Here is a 26,481-nt window from a genome sequence, read left to right as displayed (position 1 = left end):
ACCCCCCACAGAAATGCCAAATGGACAGTATGTACAAATAGCTATGAACTATTGCGCTCCCTCATTCCACTCTCCCCACCCCATCACAGGTCCCCACTCTGCTCCCACCACTATCTCATGGCGCCTGCCCATACTGCTCCCACCACAGACCCTGGGCTCCCCCCACCCCGTTCTCAACACAGTCCGAGGGGCCAGTGGTGGCTGGTACATTTTTTAAGTGAGGGGTATCAATATTTCACCCAAAAATGCCATAGCAACCGAACGCAGCAACCACCCACTTGCCAAATTCAGCTCAACGGACCAAAACAAACACACACACACACACACACACACACACATTCACACAGCAATCACTCTATCATTCGCATGAGCATCCATCACCATACAATCACTCATAAGACAAGCATACACGCATCCATACACATATTTAAATAAAAAATAAATGAACATAAATATACCTTCTGCAGGGGCCTGCACGTGGGTGCTGAAATGCCCTGCTCCAAATGTGCAAGGAGGGGCAGGAGCTCCCCCCTCGCACATACAGATATACAGTGCCCCAGCCAGCGTTTCCCATGAGCTATGCAAGGATGGTGAAGCAAAACATCCCAGCCTTGCATGGCTCAGTGAGCATGTGCGGCTGGGGAACTGAACTGAACTGTCAAAGGGAAACTGTGTTTCCCTTTGACAGTTCAGTCAGCCCAGAAGCACTCCCTCAGCTGGAAAAAGCAGCTGAGGGAGTGCTCAGTGTTCCACTGGGCTGGCTCCTTGGCTCCTCAATAATGGGTGAGGGGGCCACTGGGTGGACGCCCCCTCGCTATTATGGATGAGCTGCCAGGCTCGGTCTTGCCTCTAGGGCAATGCCCGTACCAAAAATGCAAAATGCTAGTGTGGGCAAATCAAAATAGGCCACGTTTTTGGCCAATGTGGGACAGTTTGATGAGTTACCTCACTATGCAGCTAGTAATTGTGTCCATTGTTGCTCAATAAATATTCTTTAAATATCACAATTTGCTTACATTTTAACATAAAAAACACCGCCTTGGGTACTGTTCAAACAGTCTGTGACTAAAGGAATGAATATCCATTTGCAACTGCGGGCCACTTTTCAATTGGTGCCTGAGACAGTTGCATGCTCCAGCCCGACCATGTGAGCCACCCACTGCCCATTTCCTCCAATCTTTTTTTTAAATTTCATGCTGATGCTCTCGCACTCCCCCCTACCCGCATTGATGCGGGGGCGCGGCCCACAGTTTGAAGACCTCTGTGCTAGAGGTTTGTGGAATAATATCTGTCATATTCACAGACTTGAACACTGTATGGCCAAGCATCTCAACTTATTGGGTAAATATGACTCTAAATGTTTCTACTTCTCTAACTATCTAAATTATCACAACATGTCTGCACGTGGCTTATTAATTTTTTCGGGCCAACGTCTGATCTCTAAAATTAATTTTGTTTGCCATATGCTTAGCTCATTGGATGAGCTTGATTCACCATGTGTTATGCAGTACTCTCGTCTCAAAGTCCCTCTCCTGTCTGTCCCTCTTGTCTGTGCACCCCCCAGTCTGTGTCTCAAATTGTGCGCCAAGATTGCACTTCATTCTGGAGTTTCATGTATATAGCTATGCCTCTTTTAGTATAGTTCATTGGTATAGTCTGATGATGTTGTTCTTTTTGATTATTCTCTTAACTCAATTTTATAACCATGTTTTTCTATGAGGTTTCTAACAAGTTATGTACAAATCATTCTATTGCTGCATGTTATAGTATACAGTCTCTTCAATCCAAATCATTTCAATGAAAATGTATGAAACCAAAACAAGTATAATATCGTTACATACAACGTTTTGTACTATCACACTTAGCACTATATTTAAAACCTTCATAACATATAAGAAAATTACAAATATCTGCACATATGACACTGTATTACATTATAACAATTGCCTGTACATTATTTTATCCTGTACAGCTGTCCCCATTTTCAAACAATCAACATTTTTTTTATATTTCTTAATGTGAGTGGTCAGAAATGAAAGCTGGACACAAAGTTGTCATGTTTTTGGTTAAAGACATTTATTAAATAAACATGGGTTAGCGAAATTGCTCTCTGGCCCTGTCCTAAAGAGGAACTTCCCTACCTACAAACCAAAAACTAAGAATCTGTCTGTGTCAGGATGCCAGTAAGTGAAAAGCCATCCTTGTGTCCAAAACGTCCTATCCTGACCCTCACACTATACACAAAAGAACAAAGGGGTGCAAGGGTATGTCTTTAACATGTTGTTGGCAAACGTGTGAAAAAAGCAAAAGTATAAGAATGACTCCAATGATTATGTTTTCCAGGGTAAAGACCCTTGGATCCAGAGGGTGGTCTCCTGCCCCTGCACTCTTAAATAGGATGGCAAAAATGTCTAACTAACAGTTCCTTTGTCTCTTCACTGGACTCACAAAGTTCTTGTTTATTTATTATGTAACAGTCTTTCCGTAGAATTCCTTGTAACTTTGCAGATCACCTGGTATTCTCCCCTGCAAGGAATCTTTATACAATTACAGCTGCGTGGTATATTCACCTGTCAGGGCTTCTTATGCGTTTCACAGTTCTTTGGCTATACCACAATAGCATATTCCTATACGTGTTTGGTATATCTGCCTATGGTAACATTTGCTCACACCCGACACTGGAATCTCATGCATCTGTACTTGATTGGGGTTTTCCTTTGTACTTTACCTTGACTGTATTCAAACAAACATCGGGTATTTTCTGCATCAGCAATTTCGTACTATTCAAAAATGTGTTGGTGTGCTTGTCAAAACCCCCTAGGGTCCCCAGCTGCTTTGGGCAAACTCATTGGTTCCTTCCAGTGTGTCCAATTCTGCGTGCACCTCTGTGGTTCCTTAACCCGCTTTCCATTTTGAAGTCTGGAGACGTTCTTTCAGCATCCTGTGCGGCCACACGCCCGCTTTCCTTTACGACCCGGACTGGAGAATACTGTCTCTTCGAGCGGCCCAACATCCAGGAGCTCCTGCGCGTCTCAAAGCATCTTAATGGCTCTTGTTTGCACGCAGTGTTTCTCCTCCTGTTCCAGCGTCCTTCTCCGTTCTACCACGCCTTGTTCATGTGCCTCGCAATCAGGATCCTCAGCCTGGGGTTCAACGTATTCTCCTGCACTACTCAATCCAATAGTGCGGTTGCCATCTTTAAATGTCCAGTGCAGTGAACACTTGGAAAAACAACAACCCTTCATGTTGTGCTTCAAGCTCCTGTCACATTGCACAAACTCCCTCTCCGTGTCTCAGTACCTGAGTGGTTATGGGAGTTGGAGTCCATGTAGTTTATTGGACTTTTAACTCTTAGATGGTTTTTCTCAGAGATTTCACGTAAAGGCACATCAGAAAAAAAGGTGTTATGTGTGAGTTGTGGGTGTTTGGATGAAAGGTGGGGACAGGCCTGACCAGTATAACATAGGCCATTACGATCTCAGCTATTAGAGGGTCTTCCTCATGGCAAAGGGGAGAATACCACTTCTTATCCAATGAAGTCAAAACATCTCCCCGGTATTTGCCTCCTCCCATGTGATCCTCCCTCATATAACCACCCCTAGGGTCAGGATCAGGTAGCGGCTGCCGTCCCCTGGCCACATGGTAGGAGGTCCCTGCTGGGGAACCGGTGAGGACTCCATTGGGTTCATCAGATTATCCATCATCATTCGATTCCAAATACACTACACATCCCCTGTTTATATCACGTCATAAGATGTGTGCAGTGTTCAGGGCAAAACCTCGGGCAGCAACGCAATACATGTTATTAGTTTCACTATGTTCTCTTCCTCACAGAATCTACATATTTTCATAAACACTAATAATTCCCTTCCCTGCTCCTGTGATTTCATATGAAGGCCAGAAAGTGAAACACAACCACATATATTCCCTCCTCTTCTTTGGACAAGGGAATACATGCACTTACCCGACACACTTGCCCAGAGCAGGAATATAGGGCAGATATTCTATACCATTGGCCTTACCTGCATAATCCTGTTTATCATCCATGTATTTATTACCGACTTGATACCTTATGTGCATTGTAATCCAGATTGTGGCAACAGATTCAATGGTTAATAAAACCAAAATAGGCCAATATATACTACAATGGGGTGCCTTGTGGGAGTCCAATTAGAGTTTTCCAACATTTATCTGCAATTTTCTCTATCAATTTCAATTGAAAAAATGCAAATTTTTCAGAGCTTCTGTAGTTTTACCAACGTAATTGTCGTCTTATAAACCTCATTCAGTGGCTAAAGATATAGCCACCGAGTGAGGCATTAAAACACATCAAGGCACTTGCATTTTGGTAGTTGTTTTTTCAACCATCACTTAAGAGTTGGCTCCACTTAATTGTTATTTAATATTATACTGAGATATTGATAACCTTTATGTGCATCTATTTGGTTATCAGACGAATATCAAATTTGACAATTATCTTGTTAAAAACTATTATCTTCAACATAACTTTATTCTGCGTGGTAGCCATGAAAGTATGAATAACAATCACAAAATGTACAATACAAAGCATATCCAGTGTTTGAAAACAGGGAAACTCTGTGACATTACAGTATCCCCTTAGCAGGTCAAGACAAATTCAAGCACAACCCCGCTGTAGTTAATGATGGTTGTGGGAGAGCCTGTTAACCCTTTTACCCTCCAAGGGGATGGCATTTCCACCTGTCAACACTGAACCCAAAGGTCTGAGGCCCTCGGGAAAGTGACACAGTTCAATTACACTGTTCGGGTGTGTGGTGCGAGACTTATAGGCTTTCAGTATGTTCGTGACCACTTCATTGTCAGAGAGATTTAGTTCAACAGAATCGTCTTCTCCCCAGTTAGACTTTCTGGCACAATTGACAATGTCATCCTTAGTCAGAAATGGAGAGCCCCCTGTAGTTTTCAACCAGTGTAGACTTTTGTTGAGGAGTGCCTCCCTTGCTTCTGGTCGGTTTGAAAGTGGTTTCGGGACTCTTTTTAGTAAGATAGTCCTGGTGTCCTGCGGCCTACCATACTTGGTTGGGGAGAATGTGAGTTGACGGGAGGTGGGCACCCCCTATGCGCTCAGTTGGGCTGTGGTAGCTTAATGGGTGGCCCCTCATTCATCTTTACTTTCGGAGGGTTAGGCTCTATATTCTCCTGTTTGGCAGTGGACAAGTGGACAAAGGAGGATGAGGATCCTTATTAGAGTGGGGCGGGGGGGTAAACTGGGGAGTTACAATCCGGGTCAGCTCTAGTACAGAAATCACCCCCTTCCTCAGCTTGTTTACATGTTGAATCCCCTGCAATTATGCTGCTGGGCGCCACTGCAATGAGGGTCAAGAGCAGAGTCTTAATCTGGGAGAGCTCAGCCAGAACTAGATTGCAGTTACAGCAGCAGACAGGATAGCCCATGCCACCATCCTCTTTCCTCTCTGGTGCAGAAATGACCGTTGGTGTAGATGCTGGGGTAACAATGAGCCCAATCGTGCTGGTCAAGGGTGGGGTAGCACAGGGCTGAAGGGGAGATGCAGAGTCAACTTCTGGCTCGCCCTCGCTACCCGTGATCGTGGGGGTCTGTGGCAGGGAGAGGCCCTTCTAAAAGCCGTTGATGCGACTGTGCAGATTGAGCATGAGGGCAAACAGGGGTTGAACAAATGGGAATGTTCGGCTGGGGCTCAGCTACAACAGCCGTACTCAGTGCAGGTAGGGGAGGGGGCCCTGCCCCAGGGTTGCCCAGAAATTGGCAGATCTCTGTGATCAGCAGGTGAGCATCCCTGAAGGCTATGGATGCTGTGGTTGCAGTGGGCTCATGGGGTATTCCTGGCACAAGCAATGTAGTTTTAGCAGCTGTAGCTTCCACTTTCAAATTCCTCTTTAGCTGCCTGATTTTCCTCATGGTGCCTATAGGCGGGCCTGGGCCGAGCTCAGGGCCAAAGAACACGAAGGGTGTAGGGGCTGGGATCTCCCCCGTGGCTTGGCCAAGAGACACCGGCATGTTGAAGCCCCCAGGGAATAGTTCCAGAAATGTGCAGAGTAGGGCAAAATAACACGGACGGGGTATTAGTTCCTGAGTTACCTCGATTGGAGACAGCGTCATCCAGGTGTGAGGATAGTCCAAAGAGCATCCATGTGGCCTCACACCACTGCGCCGAACACCAGCGGCGCCAAACACTGCGCCCTTGCCCCGCCGCTTGTTTTGTCACTATTGATTTTTAATCCTAATTTTTATGAATAGTTATAAACACCTCTTAGCTTTCACTGTAAAGCAAAAACCACATACCCAATGAAAACTACATCATGCATGAAAGTTGCCTGTTACCCAAACCAGGAGAACACGTTTCTAGTTTCTGATAAACTGTCATATCTGCTAGATACCAATTAAATAAAGTATGGGCGAATACACAGCCCTGCTTCAACCAATTACATGTCTTGATTGGACAGATCTGAAGCCCATTTCATTAATGGGTAATATTTGAGCTTTTTCGATCGGCTGTTAAAGTTTTTCCAAAAGTAGAGGAGCCAGTATTTTGGTGGGAGCATCTAAGATGGATAGTATCTGATAATTCTTTGGCTCTGATCATGTATCTTTCTTTGTAAACAGGTACAATTATGCTGTGTGTCTATGCTGTAGACATGTTACTACTCCTGTACTATTACAGAAGGGTGTTACTGATCTGCAATGAGGGAAGGGTGTTACTGCTCCTTTAATGGAAGAAACTGATGCTTCTGCTTGCGGTTGTTTGAGAAGACTAACAGTTCTTGGAGCTATTGAGGAAGAATGTTGTTGTTCTGTGATTGTTAGAGTAGCATGTTACTACTGTGTGATGTGCATGCTAGAAAAGGATGCTATTGGTCTGTTAATGTTTAAGAATTTGCAGAAAGGACTCAGAAACGCCGAGACATGTCTGCACCAACTGTGGCCCACTGGCTGAGTACTATAAAAAAGGCTATGGAGCATTTCAAAATCAGGCCTCAGACCAGTTCTGGAGTGCCTTATATGGGGCTGAATCGCTTGTGGTCACATCAGCAACATTCCACATATGAAATCGAGTTAGGGACAGACCATCTAATCCGTAATTCACCTATTCCGGAAGTTTGAATTCCGCCCTAAGAAGGGGCACACAAGAATACCTAAAAATAAGATTAGAACAAAGGGGAAACCCAGGTCCCTCTTGTTTAAGGTCTCAAATAATTTTAATTAATTGTGATAGTTTGTATTAAATTCTTATCCATTTTATCTTTTTATCCGATATCTAATAATTAAATGTCTATTTTAATTGTTGAGTCATGATTACAGTTATATTAATAATGCAATGTTGTGTAATTATGTGTATTTTTATAGAATACTGCATGTGCAAAGGTTGTACAACCACATGCACAAATAAAACATAAATAAATAAAGAAGTCTATTACTGCTCTTTGAAAGTAAGAGGGGGATGGTCTATGATTGTTAGAGAAGAGTAGCGCAACTCTGGGGACGTTAGGGAAGTCCCCTGTTGCTCTGTAGTTGTTAGTGATGAACATTGCTGCCCTGGGATTAGGGAACAATCTTCAACATTTTTTCCAGCCAACACATTCAATGCAAGCAATGTATTACAGTTTACATCAACGAAAAATCGCTAATCTGATATTGAGCAAGACAGATATCCCAGATAAATGTATACATCACAAACGTCATTCTTCAATACAAATCATATACATAATATATAAAGAAGTGACCTAAAGTGCAAAAAGAGCAGTCTCAATGCCAACAATTAGACAAGATGTGGTCAATGCGTCCTATCACTTCATTATCATTATGTTCAATTAGTGGTAGGAAAAAGTATAAAGAAGAAACGTAGTATTTCGATTGCTTCTCCATTTATATTTTCCTATGAAAGAGATTCTAGGACCAAAAGATATATATCACATGTATGATATATTTCTATTCCATTCATTCATTATGGACAGAACCTAATTCATATTTGTTGACAGACAGCTTGAGACAGTTTCATATGCTGGTTGCCCACAAGCCAGCTTTTGATCCATGCAATATCTAGACCAAAGCAGGTGGATGTTTCACACAACGTTTCAGTGCTACCTAATTTTGATCACCTTCCTCGGAACCTTACATGTTCATTATTTTAACAGGGTTTTTTTGTGTCTTTGTAAATTGGCTTCAGAATGAATTAGTCAGAGCTCTGCCCTATAAACAGAGGGAGACCATTTTTAGTTGTTTTGAGTGGTTTTACAATAGTTAATCACAATCATTCGAGTCCTGCCCTGAAGAAGTATAGGCAACTCAACCTAAAAGGCGTTTACATTTTAGCTCCCTTTTGAGAAATCTTTTTGGAATCCATATTTTAAGCTTGGAGTGAATACTGTTGCCCTATGAGGCAAATGTGGGAGAAGGAATATAGTAAATGTATAACAGTCCCTCTTAAAGAAAAATAATTTATTAATACAAATTTATGTTTACTTCCTTCTTCATGTATTACAACATAATAGGTTGCCCTTTAGAACATTCACATTTCTGGTGATTTCTAAAACAAAACATAAATATACCCCCAATTAACTTGAGTATTACGGGTAGCACATGACTCAATGTGATGCCTAGCTAGAGTCTTAATGCGGGTATTTCAATTTAATTTAAAATAGTTGCTACAGTACATGATAGAAAATGGACAGAATAGAGAATATAATGAGATGAGAGGCATCTCTAATTCATATCATTTCTATAAATGAGGACTTTAACTACTCTCCTATGGCATTTTCAGATTTTTTTTAATGTATTATATCCACCATCTTGTATGTCAACCTTATTTAGAGGCGTGTGTAACTTAATTAATTAATGTATTTATTTATTTTTTGTGCATCTGTTAGGCGCTCATACAGTAAGTCATTTCGGTTTCAAATTGCCCACGGGGCAACAGAGTGGGAACATGGGATTTAAGCAAAAAATACAGTGCAAGATGAGGACGAACCTACTATGCCTTGTGAGTGTTCAGAACATGCAAGTGCAGCGAGAAGAGGGGAAGTGGGGGTAGGTGCTGGAATGTCTGTGATCATGGATGAGCAGCGGATGAAGAGCATGGTGTGGTAAGTGCTCTGCGACCTGGAGCCGCATTAGGTCGATAGTACAAGCCTACAGGAAGGAGGCCGGTGGGTGCTGAGTCAAGTGCTGTGAGGAGGCAGAGGGTAAAGTGATTGGGTGTGGGAGACCAGGACCCCGAAAGATACATAAGGGCCCTGATTACCAATCACAGCGACTATGAGAATTAGCAGAGGAAGGAGTTAGGGAAGGAAGAGGTGAAGAGGAAAGTCTTGAGGAGCTTCCGGAATTTGAGGAAGGACTGCTCAAGACAAAAAGGAAGGGGGAAGCCAGTTGAAGAAAGTGAACGGTCTCTGGCCCTCTGTTTAGCTAAACGTTTTACACACAGAGAGTTGATGGAAGAGGAACGCAGAGGTCTAGAGGGAGAGTATTTAGTTAGAGAAAGTTGTGGATAGCGTGTTCCCAGGCCCGAGACAGCCTTGTGGATGATGTAGAGGGATTTGAATTTAATCCGTGCAGCCACCAGGAGCCAGTAAAGAGTTTGTAGGGCAGGCGAAATGCAGTCCCTGGGTTTAAGGCCAAGGATAAATCTCTCCGCCCTATTCTGGATTAACTGGGGGGTCGTAGAGTAGATGAAAGTAGATTCAGGAGAAGGCTATTGCAACAGTCAAGCCGAGAGAGAACCAGGGCTCGGGTAACATTGAGCCTCTGGGGGAAAGTGAGAAAAGGGAGAATTCCTTTGAGAAGGAAGAGTTGAAAGTGGGACTTCTTGGTAATGTCCTGAGTGTGAGGGAGGAAGGAGAGAGAGGATTAGAAGATGACTCCAAGATGTTTGGCTTCAGATGAAGGAGCCAGGGGAGAGCCCATAGAGGATGGCCAGAGTGAGGGGAAAAAAGAGGGAGCAGGTGTCCCAATGGGAACCTCAGTCTTGCTGGCATTAAGGCAGAGATCGTTGGTAGTGCACCAGGACTGAAAGGCAGAAAGGCAGTCAGGGATGATGGAAGATGCAAGATGGTCAGCAGAAAGTTTGAAAACGAGTTGTGTGTCATCTGCCTAGCACTAGAAGTTGGTGGAGAAGGGGGAAATGAGGAGTGCCAGCTGAGCAAGGTAGGCATTGAAGAGCTAGGGGGAGATGTTTGAGCTCTGGTGGACACCGCAGGTAGAGAAGGAAGTAGGTGAGGAGAAGGTGCCCAAAATGACTTGGGACAATCATTCAGTTAGGAAGGAGGCCAGTCAGTCTAGTGGCCGCTACAAGATGCCTAGGGTATCATGGAGCCTTTTTATGAGGATAGAATGGTTCACCATGTCGAAGGCAGAGGAGAGATCAAGTAGGATGAGGACAGCTGGAGAGTTAGTGTCCAGAGATGCGAGACGTTCTTCACGGATGTTCAGAAGAGCAGTTTCCGTGCCTCTGGATGCTCGGAATCCAGTTTGATGGTCATGGAGACCACAAAAAGGTTCAGTGTGTGAGTTGTGGAATAGCCAGCTTCTCCGGCAGTTTCTCAATGAAGGGGGTTATAGAAATACGGCAGTAGTTCACTGGACAGGTTGGGTCTTCTGACTTTTTTTTAGGACGGGGTGCACAAGGGAGTGCTTGAGGGAAGAGGGGAAAGATCCAGTGGCAAAAGAGTGGTTGCAGTGGTCATCGAGTGCGGGGGCAAGAGAGCCAATGTTGTCCTTGATGCTTCTGGAGGAGCAAGGGGAAACCTGTTCGGAAGAGACCTTCTTGGAGCAGACAGCATCTGGTGACTTCTTCAGGTGTGACAGGGGAGAAGGAGGAGAGAGAGGAGGGTGTGAAGAGGGCAAAGGAGACAAGGGAGTGAGGGACGGGTTGGGTGGGAGGGTAGCAAGGGTGCTCAGGATGTTTAGAGTTTTAGTGGTGAAGTGTGTGGCCAGTGTTTTGCAGAGGGGTTAGGATGGAAGAGGAGACTGCGGAAGATTGGCTAGTTCCTTGCAGAATTTAAAGAGTTCAGCTGTGTTGTTGGAAGCACCTGATACCCATGCCTGGATGTGGGCACTTTTATTGTCACAGATGGAGAGTCTTTATTGGCTTTGTAGCAGGCGCAGACTAGTTTGTCAGAGGGTGAACCTGAGGTTTGCCACTTACGTTCTGCAGCTCTGCACTTGTGTTTCAGCTACAAGTTCGGAGTTGCACCAGGTGTTACATTTGGAGGAAGGTTTTAGGAGGTTCCTCATAACTGGAGAAAGAATGTCAAGGGTGTTTGTAATGGCCAAATGGAGGTTTCTGAGAGCAGAATCAGTGCTAGAGTCTGGGACAGGGAGATGGAGGGATGAAAGTGGATGCGAAGGCAGCAGCTGACACTCCTTTCATCAGATGGATGTTAGTAAACGAGGTTGGCAGGGCTGGAGGAGGTGCAGTCAGAGGTCCAAGGGGACCCAGGTGAGAGGAGAAGAGAGGAGAGAATGGTCTGAAAAAGAGAGTGGAGTGATTAGAGGGGGGAGAGAGAGGCGAGAATGGATGAGGGCGTCCAGAGTGTGTCCAGCCGAGTGGGTGGGCCCAGAAAGGAGAATGGGGTGAGAGATAGAGAAGTGCAGAGGTCAAGCAAGAGACTGGATGCTTTGACAGGGGAGTCCAATTGGATGTTGAAATCGCCCATGAGAAGAAGATTAGAGGTGGTTGAGAGTACGGAAGGGCAAAAATCAGCCCATTCAGAGAGGAACAGGGTGGTAGTGCCGGGTGGCCTGCAGATAGTGGCAACGGTCAGACAGGAGGAGGAGGGCGAGATGGCCAAATTGCATACCAGGCTCTCGAAGGAATAGTAGAGCTGGGTAGGTATGACGGAAGAAGGAACCCACTCAGGGAAGATTAAGGCAATCCCACTGCCAGCACAGCGAGGTCGTGGCTTGGAAATGATCTTGAAGCCATCAGGGAGAAGGGAGTCAAAAGCAGTGACTGAGCTGGCATTGACCCATGTCTCGGTAAGAGCGAGAATGTCGAGGTCAGTGGCTTCAAGAAAGAGGCCGATGTCGACAGAGTGTTTATTGGCTGAGCGGGTGTTAAGAGAAGCCAGTCGAAGGAGGTCTCTGCCTTAGAAGGTTTTCTGAGGTAAAGTGCAGGGGCATGGTACACCAGTCAGAGGGGGAGGGACAGAGAAAGTGGTTGCGGGAGAGGCAGGTGAAGGAAGTTAATAAGGGACTGCAGGCGCCGGTCAAAGAGGAGGAGGTTGGGTTGAGGACCCTGAACCAAGATAGTGCCTGTGTGGTAGACATTAATGATGCAGCGTGATGATGAGAAGCCGGCCAAGAGGACTTCCCACTTAGTGCCATCATTAATGGGACAGGATGTGAAAGGGAGGAGAGTGGAGATGAAATGAGGAGTCCATTGATCTGGAGAAGGGAAAGAGAAAAGGATGTCAGTGGAGACCTCTCTGGAAGTTGTACTGACATAGGTGTCTGTGATGAGAAGGCCTAGGTTGGCTCTCAGGATGTCTTTATTGATGTAATGATGTCATAATGTCATACGTAGAGAAGGGTGTCGTCATTTTGTTTACAATTTGGACTGATTCCCTGTGACCATACTGGGAGAACCACCCCACAAACCCAACTGAGGTAATATTTGTGCTCATATGTTGTGACCACCTTCCGCATAGGGTAAGGGACTGATATATGATTTTCTTTTAATATTAATACCACTAATGGCTACCTTTTTGTTTGGAATTCTATAGTGTGGAATACTACAAGTGTCTGCAGGAGACTCAAGCTCTGAGCAATGTCCAGAGGGTACAAAGGTTTCTCATTATAGATTCTCTGCTTAATAGTGATTCATTTAAACAGCTCCTCAGGAATGTTCACAACTGAGGGACATTGGACAGAAACATGTCGAGCCGTGGCCTCTGCTAACAGCAAAGGCAGATGTAATTTGTTGTTAACACACAGAGAAACAATAAATCCTAAAGATCTTATATAAGCTTCTAGGCTGCATTAAACTACTCAGGCTTTGTAGTTAACAGCCTGCTCTCATCTTGTGAGATCACGTATCACGTGTTTCAGATGTTCGTACATTTTTGTATTGTATTTATTATTGTGTATGTAAGTCTCTGTGATTTTTAATGCATGTAACTTGTATGAACAACAGATATCTTTGGCTCTTTAATATGTATGGAATAAAGATTTAGTTGTCTAGTTGCCCAGAATCCTTGGAGTTCCAGCCACACTATAGCTTTGCTTACCCCATTGATTGTCTGATGCCATTTTGTTTGCTTACACGTTAGACCGCAAAGCTTGCTGGACTAAGGGAGTATCAGTATTAGTGTTATGATAGCGATCAGGTGGCATCAACCAATACTAAAATGGTGGCAGTGGGAAAAAAGAGATACCAGTTTTACTATCATTGTCTTAATCACAATTCTATTGTTGACAATTTTTTCAAAGTGTGGCTTCAAAAAGAATAATCTAACCTATATACAAGTGTCTTTCATTTAGTGAATTTGACGTATTTTAATTATTAGATATATTCTTAATGTTTATACAATAGTGAGAAGTGCTCAAACACAGTACATATATACAAAGCGCCTAAGTGCTAAGTTTTACAAAATTCAGCATGGAATCGTGAACTGGTCTTTGAGTCCTATTCTCTGTGTCCCCAATCCATTAATCCATTGTGCCTCTTTTAATAGGAGGGAACTTTCAACATTGTTACTACTATTCACAGTGTCTATTATCCACCAAAACATTTTGTCTTGAGAATTTTGTTCTCCAAATAGTGTTCAACCATAAGAGCAGTTCTAAGTTTGCATCTAATTCTCGAGCTGTGTTCAGCTATTCTAATGTGGGCTGCTCCCTTTGTGTTTCCTACATGCAGGAGGCGGCAGGGACACTTGATGCAATAGATAACCTTTGTTGTCTTGGGATACTCATACTTCAAAATGTCCAGTCTTTACTCTGTACTTTGAATGTAGTGACTTTGCCTGTGAAACTACACACAGAACAAGTTCTACATAGGAAATAGAAATGTCCTACTAAGGGACCTAAGTTCCAAAGTGTTTACTTTTTGATCACTGCTGAATACCTGGAATGGACTAATTGATCTTTTATAGTTTGAGATTTTTTTTTAGAGCAAACATTGGTGGGTCTTCCTCTCGAAATTGTTGGATAATGACGAATATTTTTAACAATCCCTTTGATATCTTGTATGTTGGAGCAGAGGCATAGAGAGAGTAGTGCCTGAGCGGGCAAGGCCCACTTAAAATCTGTAAATGCCCACTCAGCAGCGCTCTGTGGGCATTTACAGATGCTAATGTCTCTGCGGTGGGCCCAACTACATTAGCTTCAGGCCCCACTTGTTAAACAATCCTTGCCATGCCTCTGTGTTAGAGGAAAACGTTGAAACACAAGTAATTCTCTCTTTCTCTAAGGGTTCTACTTCTCTCATTAACAGAGCTTCTCTCAGGGTATAAGGTGCTCTTTTCCTGGAATGCTTCGTGAGTTTATTTTAGGGTAACCGCTACGTTGTAATCTCTCATGCAATATTTCGGCTAGAACATGCTAGTAATCCTTAATTGCCTTGCAGATTCTAAGCAGTCTTAAATACTGGCCATATGGTAAATTGTCTCTTAAATTAGGAGGATGGAAACTACAGTAATGAAGATATGTATTACGTTCTGTCCATTTTCTAAATAAAGAGCACATTAGATGGCCACCCATGACTTTCATTTTTAGATCTTATACATTTACTTGAACATTACTGTATTCCTTGGTGCACTGAATGTTTTTGTTATGCAGATTAACCCAATCAACTTACAGTAATAACTGACTCTCCTCTCCATGCCAATTCACAATCACATCATCGATGTACCATTTCAAAATCTTAATTTTCTCGCATATTGGGTTATTAGGAGAGAACATTACTTTTTTTTCAAGGTTGCCAAAAGAAATGTGGCTAGACTGGGAGCAAATGCTGCTCCTATACAGATCCACTTATTTGAAGATAGTAATCATCTTTGAATTGAGTTTCTTTCCAAAGCTAACATCATGAATTCAATTATGAAATCATTTGCTCCATTATCCGCTCAATGAATTGTAGATAGAGCGTCTCTAATTACCTCCTATTACTTCTACATGCGGAATGCTTATATATAATAATTGGATGTCCATTGTAACAGGCAAACCTTGGTTTATTAAATGCTATATTTTCAAATATATTGATCACAGACATGCTATCTCATAAGTATGTTCTGGTGTTCTGACTTGTTTTTAAAAAAATAATATACATACTTGCAAATAGTTTTTAATACTGAACCCCAGCCCACTACCATTGGTCTGCCAGGGTGACTTGCAAGATTTGTATGCATTTTTGGCAAAGCACAGAAGCATGGTGTCTGTTTTGAACTTTGAGAAAATCACATTCATTTGAACTAATCCAGTTTCTATGTAAGGCAAAGGATGTGATGTCCAATATTAGTCCCCATGTTTCTTTTGTAGGATAATTCGTAAGGATCGTGTAGTTTTTCTCTACTTTGAGAAATTCTTTCCCAATTTGTTCATATTTTGCAGTTGCCATTACTACAACCGCCCCTCCCTTATCTGCTGGTTTAATGTTTTTTGTAGCATCTCCTTTCAAGGATCTTAACGCTCTCCGTTCTTCAAATGTGAGATTATTAGAGATTTGTTCAGGTTTGTTCTCTAAACTTCTAATATCTTTTAAGAACACATTTCTCAAATGTTATTATTTCATTTGGCGCCTCAAAATCTTGCAGTTTAAAAAAAATGACTTTGTGCGAGTCCAATAACTTTAAAGAATGCTTTTTATCTCATTTTGTGAAAAAAACCAGGTAGAGTTCTTTTTCTACATTAAACCAGTCAGTAGGAAGGATTGGGATGAATGACAGGCCACTACTAAGAGAATAAATATTTCTGCATCACAAGTGGTTTGATTAGATAGATTAATTACTGGTATTCTCAACCTGGGCTCCTTGGTTAAGATGTTCTTGAAAATGTGGGTCGCTGTAGCTAATTCTTTGTCCTCTTCGGCCTCTTCTGCCTAAAAACGGATGGGTATTTTGTTGTTGTTGCATATCTATACTTTCATATTGGGTTTCAGGTGCAGAATCATTACTGGCTGTGTCAGAGAAGGTCACCCATCTCCGTCTATGATAGGGTCTGCCTCTCATGTTATTATTTTTTTGTTTCTCATACCCATGGATGAAATTCATAGTAGTCCTTGTTAAGTTAAGGATAGATTATCTCCATTTTAAATTCTCGAATATCTCTTGCAAATTTGTTAGTCTAAGATCGAAAATAATCTCTTTGTTTATTTATTTCTAAGAGTTTATCTTTAGCATCGACTAAGGCCGTATTTTCTAAGAAATTCTTCTCTGCTTCTTCTAGCTCCTTATGAAGGCAGCTGTTAATGCGGTGTGCTCTGGTTATTGATAGTAGCATTAGATCCCTACTACTCTTGGTAGTGATGTAGCTAAAATGTGTTTTATATTCTTGGTTATCTATAAACATGAATTTCTTATTCTTAGGTGTCAGTATTTCATCACCAGATAATGATGTTATAATATTTTGGCTGTCCCCTGTTGGATAAAAGAGTGAAGGGAAGGCTGTCGCTGTTCAGGGCATGCTGGCACATGGAGTTATCGCTCTGTTATTAGAGACAGCTGATCCTAGGCTTTTTGGGCAGAGTTGCTTCAGCACTGGCACTCATGAAGGGGGATGACACTGACCTGCTAAGGTTACACAGGGTGTGCTCTAATACTACTAACAAGGGGTGGCACTTCTATTTGTTTTTCAAAGAAGGGTGTTACTATGCATAGACTAGAGGAGGGTGTTAGTGTTTTGATACTGCTTGAGGACCATTTTAATGCTATAGTACTGCTAGAGAAGGGCAGTGCTGGTTTTGGCTTGTTATCGAGGGACGCTGCTGATCTGGTATTGCGAAAGATGGGTGTTATTGATATTAGAGTGTCAGAAAAGGATAACACCTTTCCCCCTCCCACACACAACATACAACCGAGAATGCAATCAGGCTCATAACTCCTGTGTCTTTTTCAGGCATTGATGATGAGATTATAAAGGAATTGCCGAAAACGAAATGGAAGCCTGAGTACAGCACCAAAACACCCCATCTGATTGTTACCCTACTGCCGTCCAACCGCATGGAGACGCTCCAGAACAACTGGAGGAAGAAGCGGGCTGTGGAGACTCCCAGCTGCACCAAGTAAGAGGAGGTGTTAGAAGTGTGGGCTTTCTTTCTCAGAGAAGGGAGGGTATCAACCGGTAGGCCTAGCTTCACCAAGTAAGGAGCAATGCCAGAAGTCAGGCCTAGTCAACTAAATATGGTCTGCAGGCTGCCTCGCTGCACTTAGAAATAGGTGGTTTTAGTGGTCAGGCCAATCAGCATGCAGCAAGAGGGAGGGTCAGCAGTCAGGCATTGCCAGGCCACATAAAGGGAATTGAGAACCAGCCCTACAGGCAACAATGCCTCTACCCTTTCCTTTTCTCTTGTTCCACCAAAATTGGATACATATGCAGGGGCTCCTTGTAGCATTGATAATAGCATTTAAACAGGTGATATTTCAAAAACTGCCTCCTGTTTTTTCATTCCGCATGATTAGCTAGGAAACAGTGGAGCGATGTCTAATTAAGGTGAGTAGCAGAGGGTGGCGGTGTCACCGTGCTGGTCCATGATCCCCATCTGTCATTGAGGTGCTCCATGAAGAGCAGGGTCTTTAGATCTTTCCCGAATTGCAGGAGGGAGGGATCCAGTCTGTTGTTAGCAGACAGGGTGTTCCAGAGCGTGGAAGCAGAGCAGAAGAATTATTGTTTTCTGTCTCCTTCTTGCAATTCTTGGATTCCAATCTGCCGTTATCCTGGCTCCTGGTGCTGCATTGGCCTCCTGAGATGGTGATCTTTTCAGCTAAGTATGATTGAGTTGTGTAGCTGATACAGGATCTCTTGGAGGTGATATGAGCTGGGAGGGGTGACCAGTGTAGTTCCCTAAGAGCGGGGGAAATGTGGTATCTTGAGTCCTGCGATTAGGAATGCTGCCTCACGCTGGGCAGCTTTCAGGGGGGCCAGAGTTGAGGCCGGGACACCTGCCAGAAGGACATTACTACCATCCCGGTGGGAGTGCACCAGGGCTTGGATGACAGATTTGAAGTCTGAGGTGGGGATGAAGGGTTTGATTCAGCCTGGAGTAGGAGCTGGTACCATGCTGTTAGTGCCTTCTTCACAATGTGTGCTTTGAAGGCAAGGTCTGAATCGGTTAAGCCGAGGCACTATGCACTAGGCCGAGTTGGGGAGAGAAGCCTTTGACATCCATCCTTGCCGCCCAGTTTTCCGCATGGAGGTGCCAGGGATGATGTTAGCCAGTCTGTCAGGGGTCATGTACCATGGCAGTTGACGTGTATATGCGTTCTCTTTAAATTATACGCAGGAAACTGACTTGACTGCTCTAATCCACATATGGTGCCATTGATCAGGGGGGAAAAAGTGGCCCAGAGATCTCGTTCCCATTTGTTGGGTAGTAGTTTGCATGAAAGAATGTTATTCTGTCTAGGAATTTCTACCCCCATGCCCCAACCGACCCCCTCCCTCCCTTCAGCAATTCATGCAACTAGAGCCAAGGCTGCGTCAGTGGCTTTTCAAAGGCAGATTCCTCGCCAAGTGATCTGCAAGGCGCCCACTTGGGCTTCTGTGCTCAACTATAAATGCTCTGAATGGAAGACTAGAGCTAACCCGTAAAACTTGAGATGATAAATTGGGTTTGGTTGAGTTATGAGTTTGGAGATAAATAGCACCTAATCATGTTGTGACATACCTTTAGAAAATTTACGCATTTATACTTCCACCCAAAAGATGGAGGTAATGTTTGTAAAAGCCACCAACACTTTGAATACCTTCTTCACCAAAGTAAAGGCATGCGATAGCTGCATCCCTGCGTAGAATTGAAAAGGGCACCCCCATCAAAGGTCTGAAAATGGGAATCTCAGAGTCCTACCTCCTCACCTGCATTGCAAAGTAAAGCACAGAACAGTTGTTACTGACCCTGCTGTGCATTTATTTACAAGGCACATCAGCGGTATGGTCAGCTACTGTTCCTAGAACTTTTACAACCTCCCGACCGCCATTATGGGTTCGCAATTGTATTTTGGGGGGTAACAAAATACTGCATCTGTTGCGACCAGTAGGGTGCGCAAGTTATTCCCACGCTGAACAGTGAAGGCCTGCCTATGCCACCACATATAGGGGTCCGCATGCATAGCTCCGCTCACGCTGGAAGAACGCTTGGCTTGTGCAGAAACTGATCAGCCGAAGCACTGAGAGCCTGCTTCATTGCCTGCCTCCTTTTAAGGGGCAGCTGCTTGAGTTAAAACAAGGCAAAGGATAGAGGCTCATTGAGATGTGGTTAGGTGAGGGGATGGGTGGGTAGGAGAAGAGGAAATATGTTCAAGGGGAGTAGCACAAAATGTGGGCTTCAGGACAGCCTGTGAGAGAAACAAGAAGTGATGGCTAGACAGGCTTGAGCCAAAGCTTCTCAACCACTTTAGACCTTCTGTATGGATTACAGAAGTCGGCCATCGATACGCAAATCAGTCTTGATCTCTCGCCCAACATGGAATTGTGAAGCTCGAGCTACTAGGCTGCCTTTGCTTTTCAATTTGGACTTGACAGTTCTCTTTTTGAGCGCGGGTAAAGAGGAATGCGTTTATGGATGGTCCCTTTTTCTAATATCACAGGCAAGATTCAAAATAAAACCTGGGATAGAACTCTTCCTAGAGGGATGATCACCTTTTAGACTTCCCCAGGGTGAAGAGGAGAGGTAGGTCAGGGGAGAGAAGAGGTAGATCATGAGCGGAGAAGAGTGGTGGGTCAGGGGAGAGGAGAGGTAGATCATGAGCGGAGAAGAGAGGTGGGTCAGGGGAGAGGAGAGGTAGATCATGAGCGGAGAAGAGAGGTGGGTCAGGGGAGAGGAGAGGTAGATCATGAGCGGAGAAGAGAGGTGGGTCAGGGGAGAGGAGAGGTAGATCATGAGCAGAGAAGAGAGGTGGGTCAGGGGAGAGGAGAGGTAGATCGTGAGTGGAGAAGAGAGGTGGGACAAGGGAGAGAAGTCTTTGGCCGAGGATAAATGGATGGAGATAAAATAACTAGGGGAGCGGCGGTGTTGTGGGTCATGGTAGGTTGTTTGGGTGGGAGAGGGGTTGAGTGCTGGATTTGGTGGGTGCATGGCAGCAGCAGTATAGTCTTGGCCTTGACATCTCTGGTTTTACAGGTGTAAACCTAGGCTCCCATCCAGAGCATTTACAGTTGAGAACAGAAGCCCAAGTGGGCGCCTTGTAGATCACTTGGCTAGGCATCTGCCTTTGCAAACCCACTGATGCTATCATTGAAGGGTGGGGAGAAATTCCTCCAGAGAAGACCATTCCCTAATGGAGACTACTACCCATGGTTGAGAGCAGCAAAGTTAGCTTCCTGATTATAATGCAAACAGAACGCATATAAAGTCTAACTGCGTGGGTACTCACCCCTAACAGACCGGCTAACATCACAATTGGCACCACCAAATTGTGTTGGCAAGGATGTCCACAAGCTGGTTCTCTGATACACATTTAGTGGCAATGGCCTAAAATTCAAACATGTTATATGCAAATCAAGGATATCATATGGATTACAGTTCCGCTGCTTCTGACTTCTTCTTGTTGGGAAACTGTGGGTGAAATCATGAGCCCCCTTCATTCCCATGTGGGAGAATGATCAACACACTTTTAGTGTTTGCTAGATGAACAGTAGCTCGAGCCTGGATGTCCCTAGAGACCCCATATGGCAGCAGATGGTGGAACAGAGCCTGGATGCTGGTCACCATGGAGACAATTGCTGCCATAGCACATGATAGATTTACTTCATATGTTGCTATTGGGATCCCATGTATTGACTATATTAATTATAAACATGATATGGGCATACATAATCCAGTATATATGAGGGCCTTCTCTAAAGGATGAAACCTAGAATTGCACATCACACATGTAAACCCTTTATATAGGACAAGGATCTTTGGCCACTCTGGATGTAGCACTCAGCAGAACATCTAGTAATATGCACTGTATAAGCACCAAATGTTGCCATGTGAAGTCAATTTTCTCTACTTTTTTTCATGATTGGCAATTTATTATACATGCACATGGTATTCTTTGACAATTTGGAGACATTATGCACACAATGCATTAAAAGGTATGCCTTTCATGTGATAGTGGACTTTCAGGTTTAATGTTATGCAAAGTGCATGTATGGTGTCATATTTAACGCATGATGTTTTGTCAATGTCTCTCCTATATGTTGTGCTATGAAAATGTAATAAAGTTGATGTCTGTAAAAAAAGAATACTACCAACCAGCAGGCAAAGGGCAACGTAGGAGCTGACATTCTGGGGTTAGGACCACTCTGTAGAGTAGATAATGCCGTAAGGTTTGTGTATGAGGGTGAGTAGATTAGTTAGTGCGCTCTTCCCAAATGCTATTACATTTTTGAATGATTGATTGGTTAAGTATGTGAAAGCCAGTAGCTGCACGGCTGCATAGATACTGGTATCCACCAACCAGTGAGTAGGTGTGTCGGTATACGTTTTGTGTTCTTTATTATGGTTTGTTGTTTTTATTAGGGTTGTCCACTAAATAAATTAATATGAGTTTTTGGTTGTTCACAATATTTTATAATTTATTCAAATTTCCAATAAGTATTCATATAAATGTTCCAAACATCAGTGTTTATACAGTGGTGCCAACAAACTCCGCTAGGATGCACGTGCATGCGTTTCGCCCTTGCTCGGGCTTTTTCAAGGCACAAGTATTCAACAGTTCATTCAACAGTTAGATGGTATTTTCTAACACTGATGTTTGGAGCATTTAAACGAATAGTTATTGGAAATTTGAATAAATTATCAAATATTATGAACAACCAAAAACTCATATTAATTTATTTAGTGCACAACTCTAATAAAAACAACAAACCAAGTGCACAGGCTAACATAGAACACAAAACCTATATAGATAATGCCTTAAACTTCCTCATGCAGCAGACAGTCAGGACTGCCGCTCAAAAGGCTCTGTTTCATATCACAGCTTTGACATAAGAGGCAGCCATCAAAGGATTAAGTGTTAATACAGAATGAAGGTTTAAATTCTATAGGGTAGTTAAGGAATAGTCCATTAAAACGCACACAACTAGCTTGAAAGAAAGAACTTTATTCTTTCGACTTCGTGTGTGCATCAAATGCCAAGAAGTATCGTCTATATGCGTCTTCCTGGATAGCAGAGTAGGCAGCTGTCACATGAAGGAAAGAACATTATCCAGGGTGCCGGACCTTAGGTTTGTCTTTTTGTCCAGAGATCACCTTCAGAAGCACAATAACAAAACAGCAAAAACATCTAGTCTGGGTCAGACCTCAGGTACCCGGCTCCTTCTCTCATTGATAGAGGGCAAGTCTGACACACCTGTACCCCTCATCCCTCCCCTCCACTTGGTGAGACAAGAGGTCCACCCAACGGGGTAGATAACAAGTTGCTTCTATGATCGATTCCGGAGATCTGATATCCAGGGCTGATTTGCTGCACAGCAACGATCCGGATGAATCAAGGTGTGAGGAAACCTGATGCTCGTGGAACGTGGTTTTAAGAATGAAAGGTGAAGACCATTTAAGTAGAAAGTCTTCACCCATAGGGAGCCTGCCATCACAACTCAAAAGAGTGTAGAGGACACAGTCTTTGTTACTCTTCGACTTTAACAGATCTATCAAAGTATTACCCCAGTATAGGGCGAGCAGCTCTATCACCTTGGTCATGAGGTGGACATAAGACATTGTAGAGATGGTCTGCCTCTGGATGCCTGCCATATGGGTGGCTGACAGGAGCATTCCATGAATTTCCACACAGAACCATAGCGCCAAGGCTTATACCCACAGTAGATGGGGGTTGGCTTCGCCCTGTTTGTTTCTGTAAAATGAGGATAGAACGCATTTGTAAGTAAAGTCCACGCTCCTTTTCCCCTGATCACTGGAGGAAGTATTTTTTTAAATTTTTTTTTTTTTAAATAGGTTTATTTTTGAACAAGGCAGGAAACATTACATACATTTGTAATCGACATTTAGCATGCATTAATACACATGAGTATTGCTTCCCCTTCCCCTCTCAGAGTTCATTTAGTGGATCAGTCTCCCTCCTCTTGTTCTCGCTCCTGCGGGGCGGGCCAGCTCTCCAAGACCCTCCTGGCCAGTTGGGGTTTATACGTTAAGGCTGGAAAATCCCGGGCGAATTCAAGGATCGGGTTCCAAATGTCCTGGAAGCGATGGAGAACGCCCGCCCTGGCCGCAGTCACCTTCTCCGCAATGAGTACATCCCACAGTTTCATCCACCACAGGGGCAGGAGCGGGCCCTCCACCGACTTCCATGAACGGGCCATCACTATTCTGCCCGCCAGCAAGCAGTGCGATAAGAGTCTAGCTTTGGGGCCCTTGCGCAGGTAACTCCCCGGAATCGGGGCGCCTAAGAGGATAGGTTCGGGTTCTAGTGGGAGTGTGATGTGTGTCATTGCTGCAATGGCCGCCAGGCATTCTTTCCAGAAAGTTTGGGCCTTGGGGCAGGTCCACCACATGTGGAAGAAGGATCCTACCTGGCCGCATCGTCTCCAGCAGGCCGGGTCCAACGCTTGATTCATGTGGTGCAATCTCAAGGGGGGATAGTACCATCTCAGTAGGATTTGGTGGGTGCATTCCCTATTTGTAACACAGGAGGAGGCTGATTGGGTACGAGTCCAAATGTCCACCCAGGACTGGTCCTCTAGGGGTGTCCCAAGTCTGCCTCCCATTGCGCCATGGCCCTGGACTTGAAGGTGAGAAAGTCCTTTTGGAGGAGCTTGTACAGTGTTGAGATCTTACCTCGGAGTGGAAGGTTGTTGAGAGTGAGTTCTATGGGTGTGGGCAGGCGTGTTGCTGCTTGACGAATCTGTGGGTGGGAGCACCAGTGACGCAGTTGGAGGTAAGTGAATCTGTCCGTTTCTTGAAGGTGGAAGTTATCCTTACATTGTTCGTAAGAGCGCAGTTGTCCTCCCTCGAAAAGTTGTCCTATGGTCTCCAGGCCACCCGTAATCCAGTTTTTGAAGTTCCTGGGGGCCAAGCCTGGGGAAAAGGCAGGATTCATAAAGACCGGGGATGAGGGGCTGAGTCCCCTGGGAACTTTCTTCTGCTTCAGCGTCCTATACCAAATGGCCACAGTATGTGTGGTGGACAGCAATAGCTCCTGCCACTTCCGTCTGGTCGCCGGTGAGATGTGGGGGAGAAAGCGTAGGGGTAGAGCTAGACGTGACTGTTCCAGGTTCACCCACCTAGGACGATTTGTAATTGTTTGCCATGCCTGGGTCACGCTAATTGGGCCACCACCTGGTATTTCTGAAGGTCTGGGACTCCCAGGCCACCAAGTTTCGCGTTCCCCATCATTGAGTCCTTTGGTATTCTGGCTTTTTTCCCCCCTCCAACTAAAGTGCAGCATCTTCCTCTGTAGGTTCTGGAGTGCTGGGGTCGGGATCAACACCGGGAGGGCTGAGCATGCATACAAAAATCTTGGAAGCAGGTTCATCTTACATGCACTGATCCTTCCCATTAGGGAGATCTCCTGGGAGGCCCAGCACTTCAAATCCATCTCCAGTTCTTGAAAGAGCGGGGGAAAATTCACTCGGCAGACCTCCGTTGGTTTGGCAGGGATCTGGACCCCCAGGTAGTTGATAGCCTTCGTCTTCCATTGGATCGGGCATATTGGTATCAACTCTTCTCGCTCTCTCGGTGAGAGTCCGACTCCCAGTGCTGTTGATTTATTAAAGTTGATAGAAAAGCCTGTGACCTTTCCATAGTCGTTCAGTTCGGCCAGGGCGTGGGTTAACCATCTGCAGGGGTCAGTGATCATTAGCAAGACATTGTCCGCGTAGAGGGCCAGTTTATGGTGCGAAGTCCCTACTTGGAGACCCTTGATTGCGTGGTTCAGCCTAATTCGTTGAGCGAAGGGTTCATGATCAGGGCAAATAGGAGTGGGGACAGCGGGCATCCCTGTCTCGTTCCGCAGGTCAGCGAGATGGGGGTCGAGAGATTGCCGTTGATTCAGAGTAGGGTTCTGGGGGATTCATAATTGGCTAGAATCATCGTGCGGAATTCCGGGCCAAAACCAAACGACTCCAGGGTGAGCCTCATAAATGTCCAGTCCACTTTGTCGAATGCCTTGGTTGCGTCTAGCGCTATAAGCGCCATCTTTTTATCTCCATGTGTGGCTAGTTCCACCAAATTCAGAGCTCTGCGGATGTTGTCTGCCGTAGATCGGTTCTTCAGGAAGCCGCATTGGTCGGGCTGAAATATGTCTGGGAGGATGCGGGCTAGGCGAGTCGCCAGGATCTTGGAGTAAATATTGGCATCAATGTTGGGGAGAGCGATGGGCCTATACGAGGCTGGGCATCTCGGGTCGCCTCTGGGTTTGGGAAGCAGGATGGTGATGGACTCTTGCATAGATGGAGTTATCGCACCGGTCTCTCTAAAGGAATTGAATAGCTGTACCAGTGGGGCTAGTAGCTGGAGCTTGAAGACTCTGTAGAACCTGGTTGTGTAGCCATCCGGGCCTGGCGCACGGGCTTTCAGTGATTTTATAGCTTCATCCACCTCCTCCGAGGAGATTGGTGCCTCTAGGAGGACCCGCGTAGCGTCCGGGATACGGGGGAGTGCTGCTCCATGAAGGTATTCCCTTTGTTCTTTCAGATCCCGTGGTGGAGCGGTCATTATCTGTGTCAGGTGTTCAGCTGCCAGGCGTTGTTTGTCCTGCTCTGCATAATGGATTTGGCCTTGTGTGTCCCGAAGCCCAACGATTGTATTGTTTAGTTTTGCTTTGGCTAGTTTGGCCACCAGTAGCCTGTTAGCTTTATTGTTTTTGGCGTAATAAAATTGCTTCGCTTTGGCCATTTGATGTGCTGTATGTCCGGCGTAGTGGGCCTCAATCTTCTGCCGTGCTGTGCGGAGGGCTCGTTTGGTCTTCGGGGACCATCCTTTTTCTTTGTGGGTCCGCTCCGCTTTCCGGAGGTCCTCCTCGAGGGTCAAGCAGGTCTGACGTCTAGTTTTATGGAAGGCAACACCTTGTGCTATCAGCTCCCCCCTCACAACCGCCTTCAACGTGTCCCATGTGTTGGCGTGCTATGTGTCTGTTACGGGGTTCTCCAGAAAAAAGTTCTTGATTGTGGTGGCAATCGAGTCCCTAAGCGGCATATCGTTGAGAATAGGATCATAGAGCGTCCATCTGCGTCTGGCTGGGTGAGGAGGGACCTGAGCTCGGATTTTCAAGGACACTGGCCCATTATCCGACAGAATCCGTGGGCCTATGGAGACCTCGTTGGTGAACGAAAGCAGCTGGGGAGAAACCAGCAGGAGGTTGATCCTCGAAAAT

General features: G+C 44.7%; 1 protein-coding gene across 1 annotated transcript in view; it reads left to right on the top strand.

The window, feature by feature from the left end:
• Nucleotides 1-26,481, top strand: part of LOC138567173 (transforming growth factor beta-2 proprotein-like) — a 115,122-nt gene that overhangs the window by 67,783 nt on the left and 20,858 nt on the right. The window contains exon 5 of the mRNA XM_069645143.1: nucleotides 17,069-17,234. Within this exon, the coding sequence (XP_069501244.1) occupies nucleotides 17,069-17,234 (166 nt within the window). The remainder of the gene's footprint in view (nucleotides 1-17,068; nucleotides 17,235-26,481) is intronic.

Source organism: Ambystoma mexicanum, chromosome 2p, assembly GCF_040938575.1.
Source record: "Ambystoma mexicanum isolate Mex_15411 chromosome 2p, UKY_AmexF1_1, whole genome shotgun sequence".
NCBI classification, from domain to species: domain Eukaryota; kingdom Metazoa; phylum Chordata; class Amphibia; order Caudata; family Ambystomatidae; genus Ambystoma; species Ambystoma mexicanum.
This window is presented reverse-complemented; position numbering and strand designations above follow the sequence as displayed.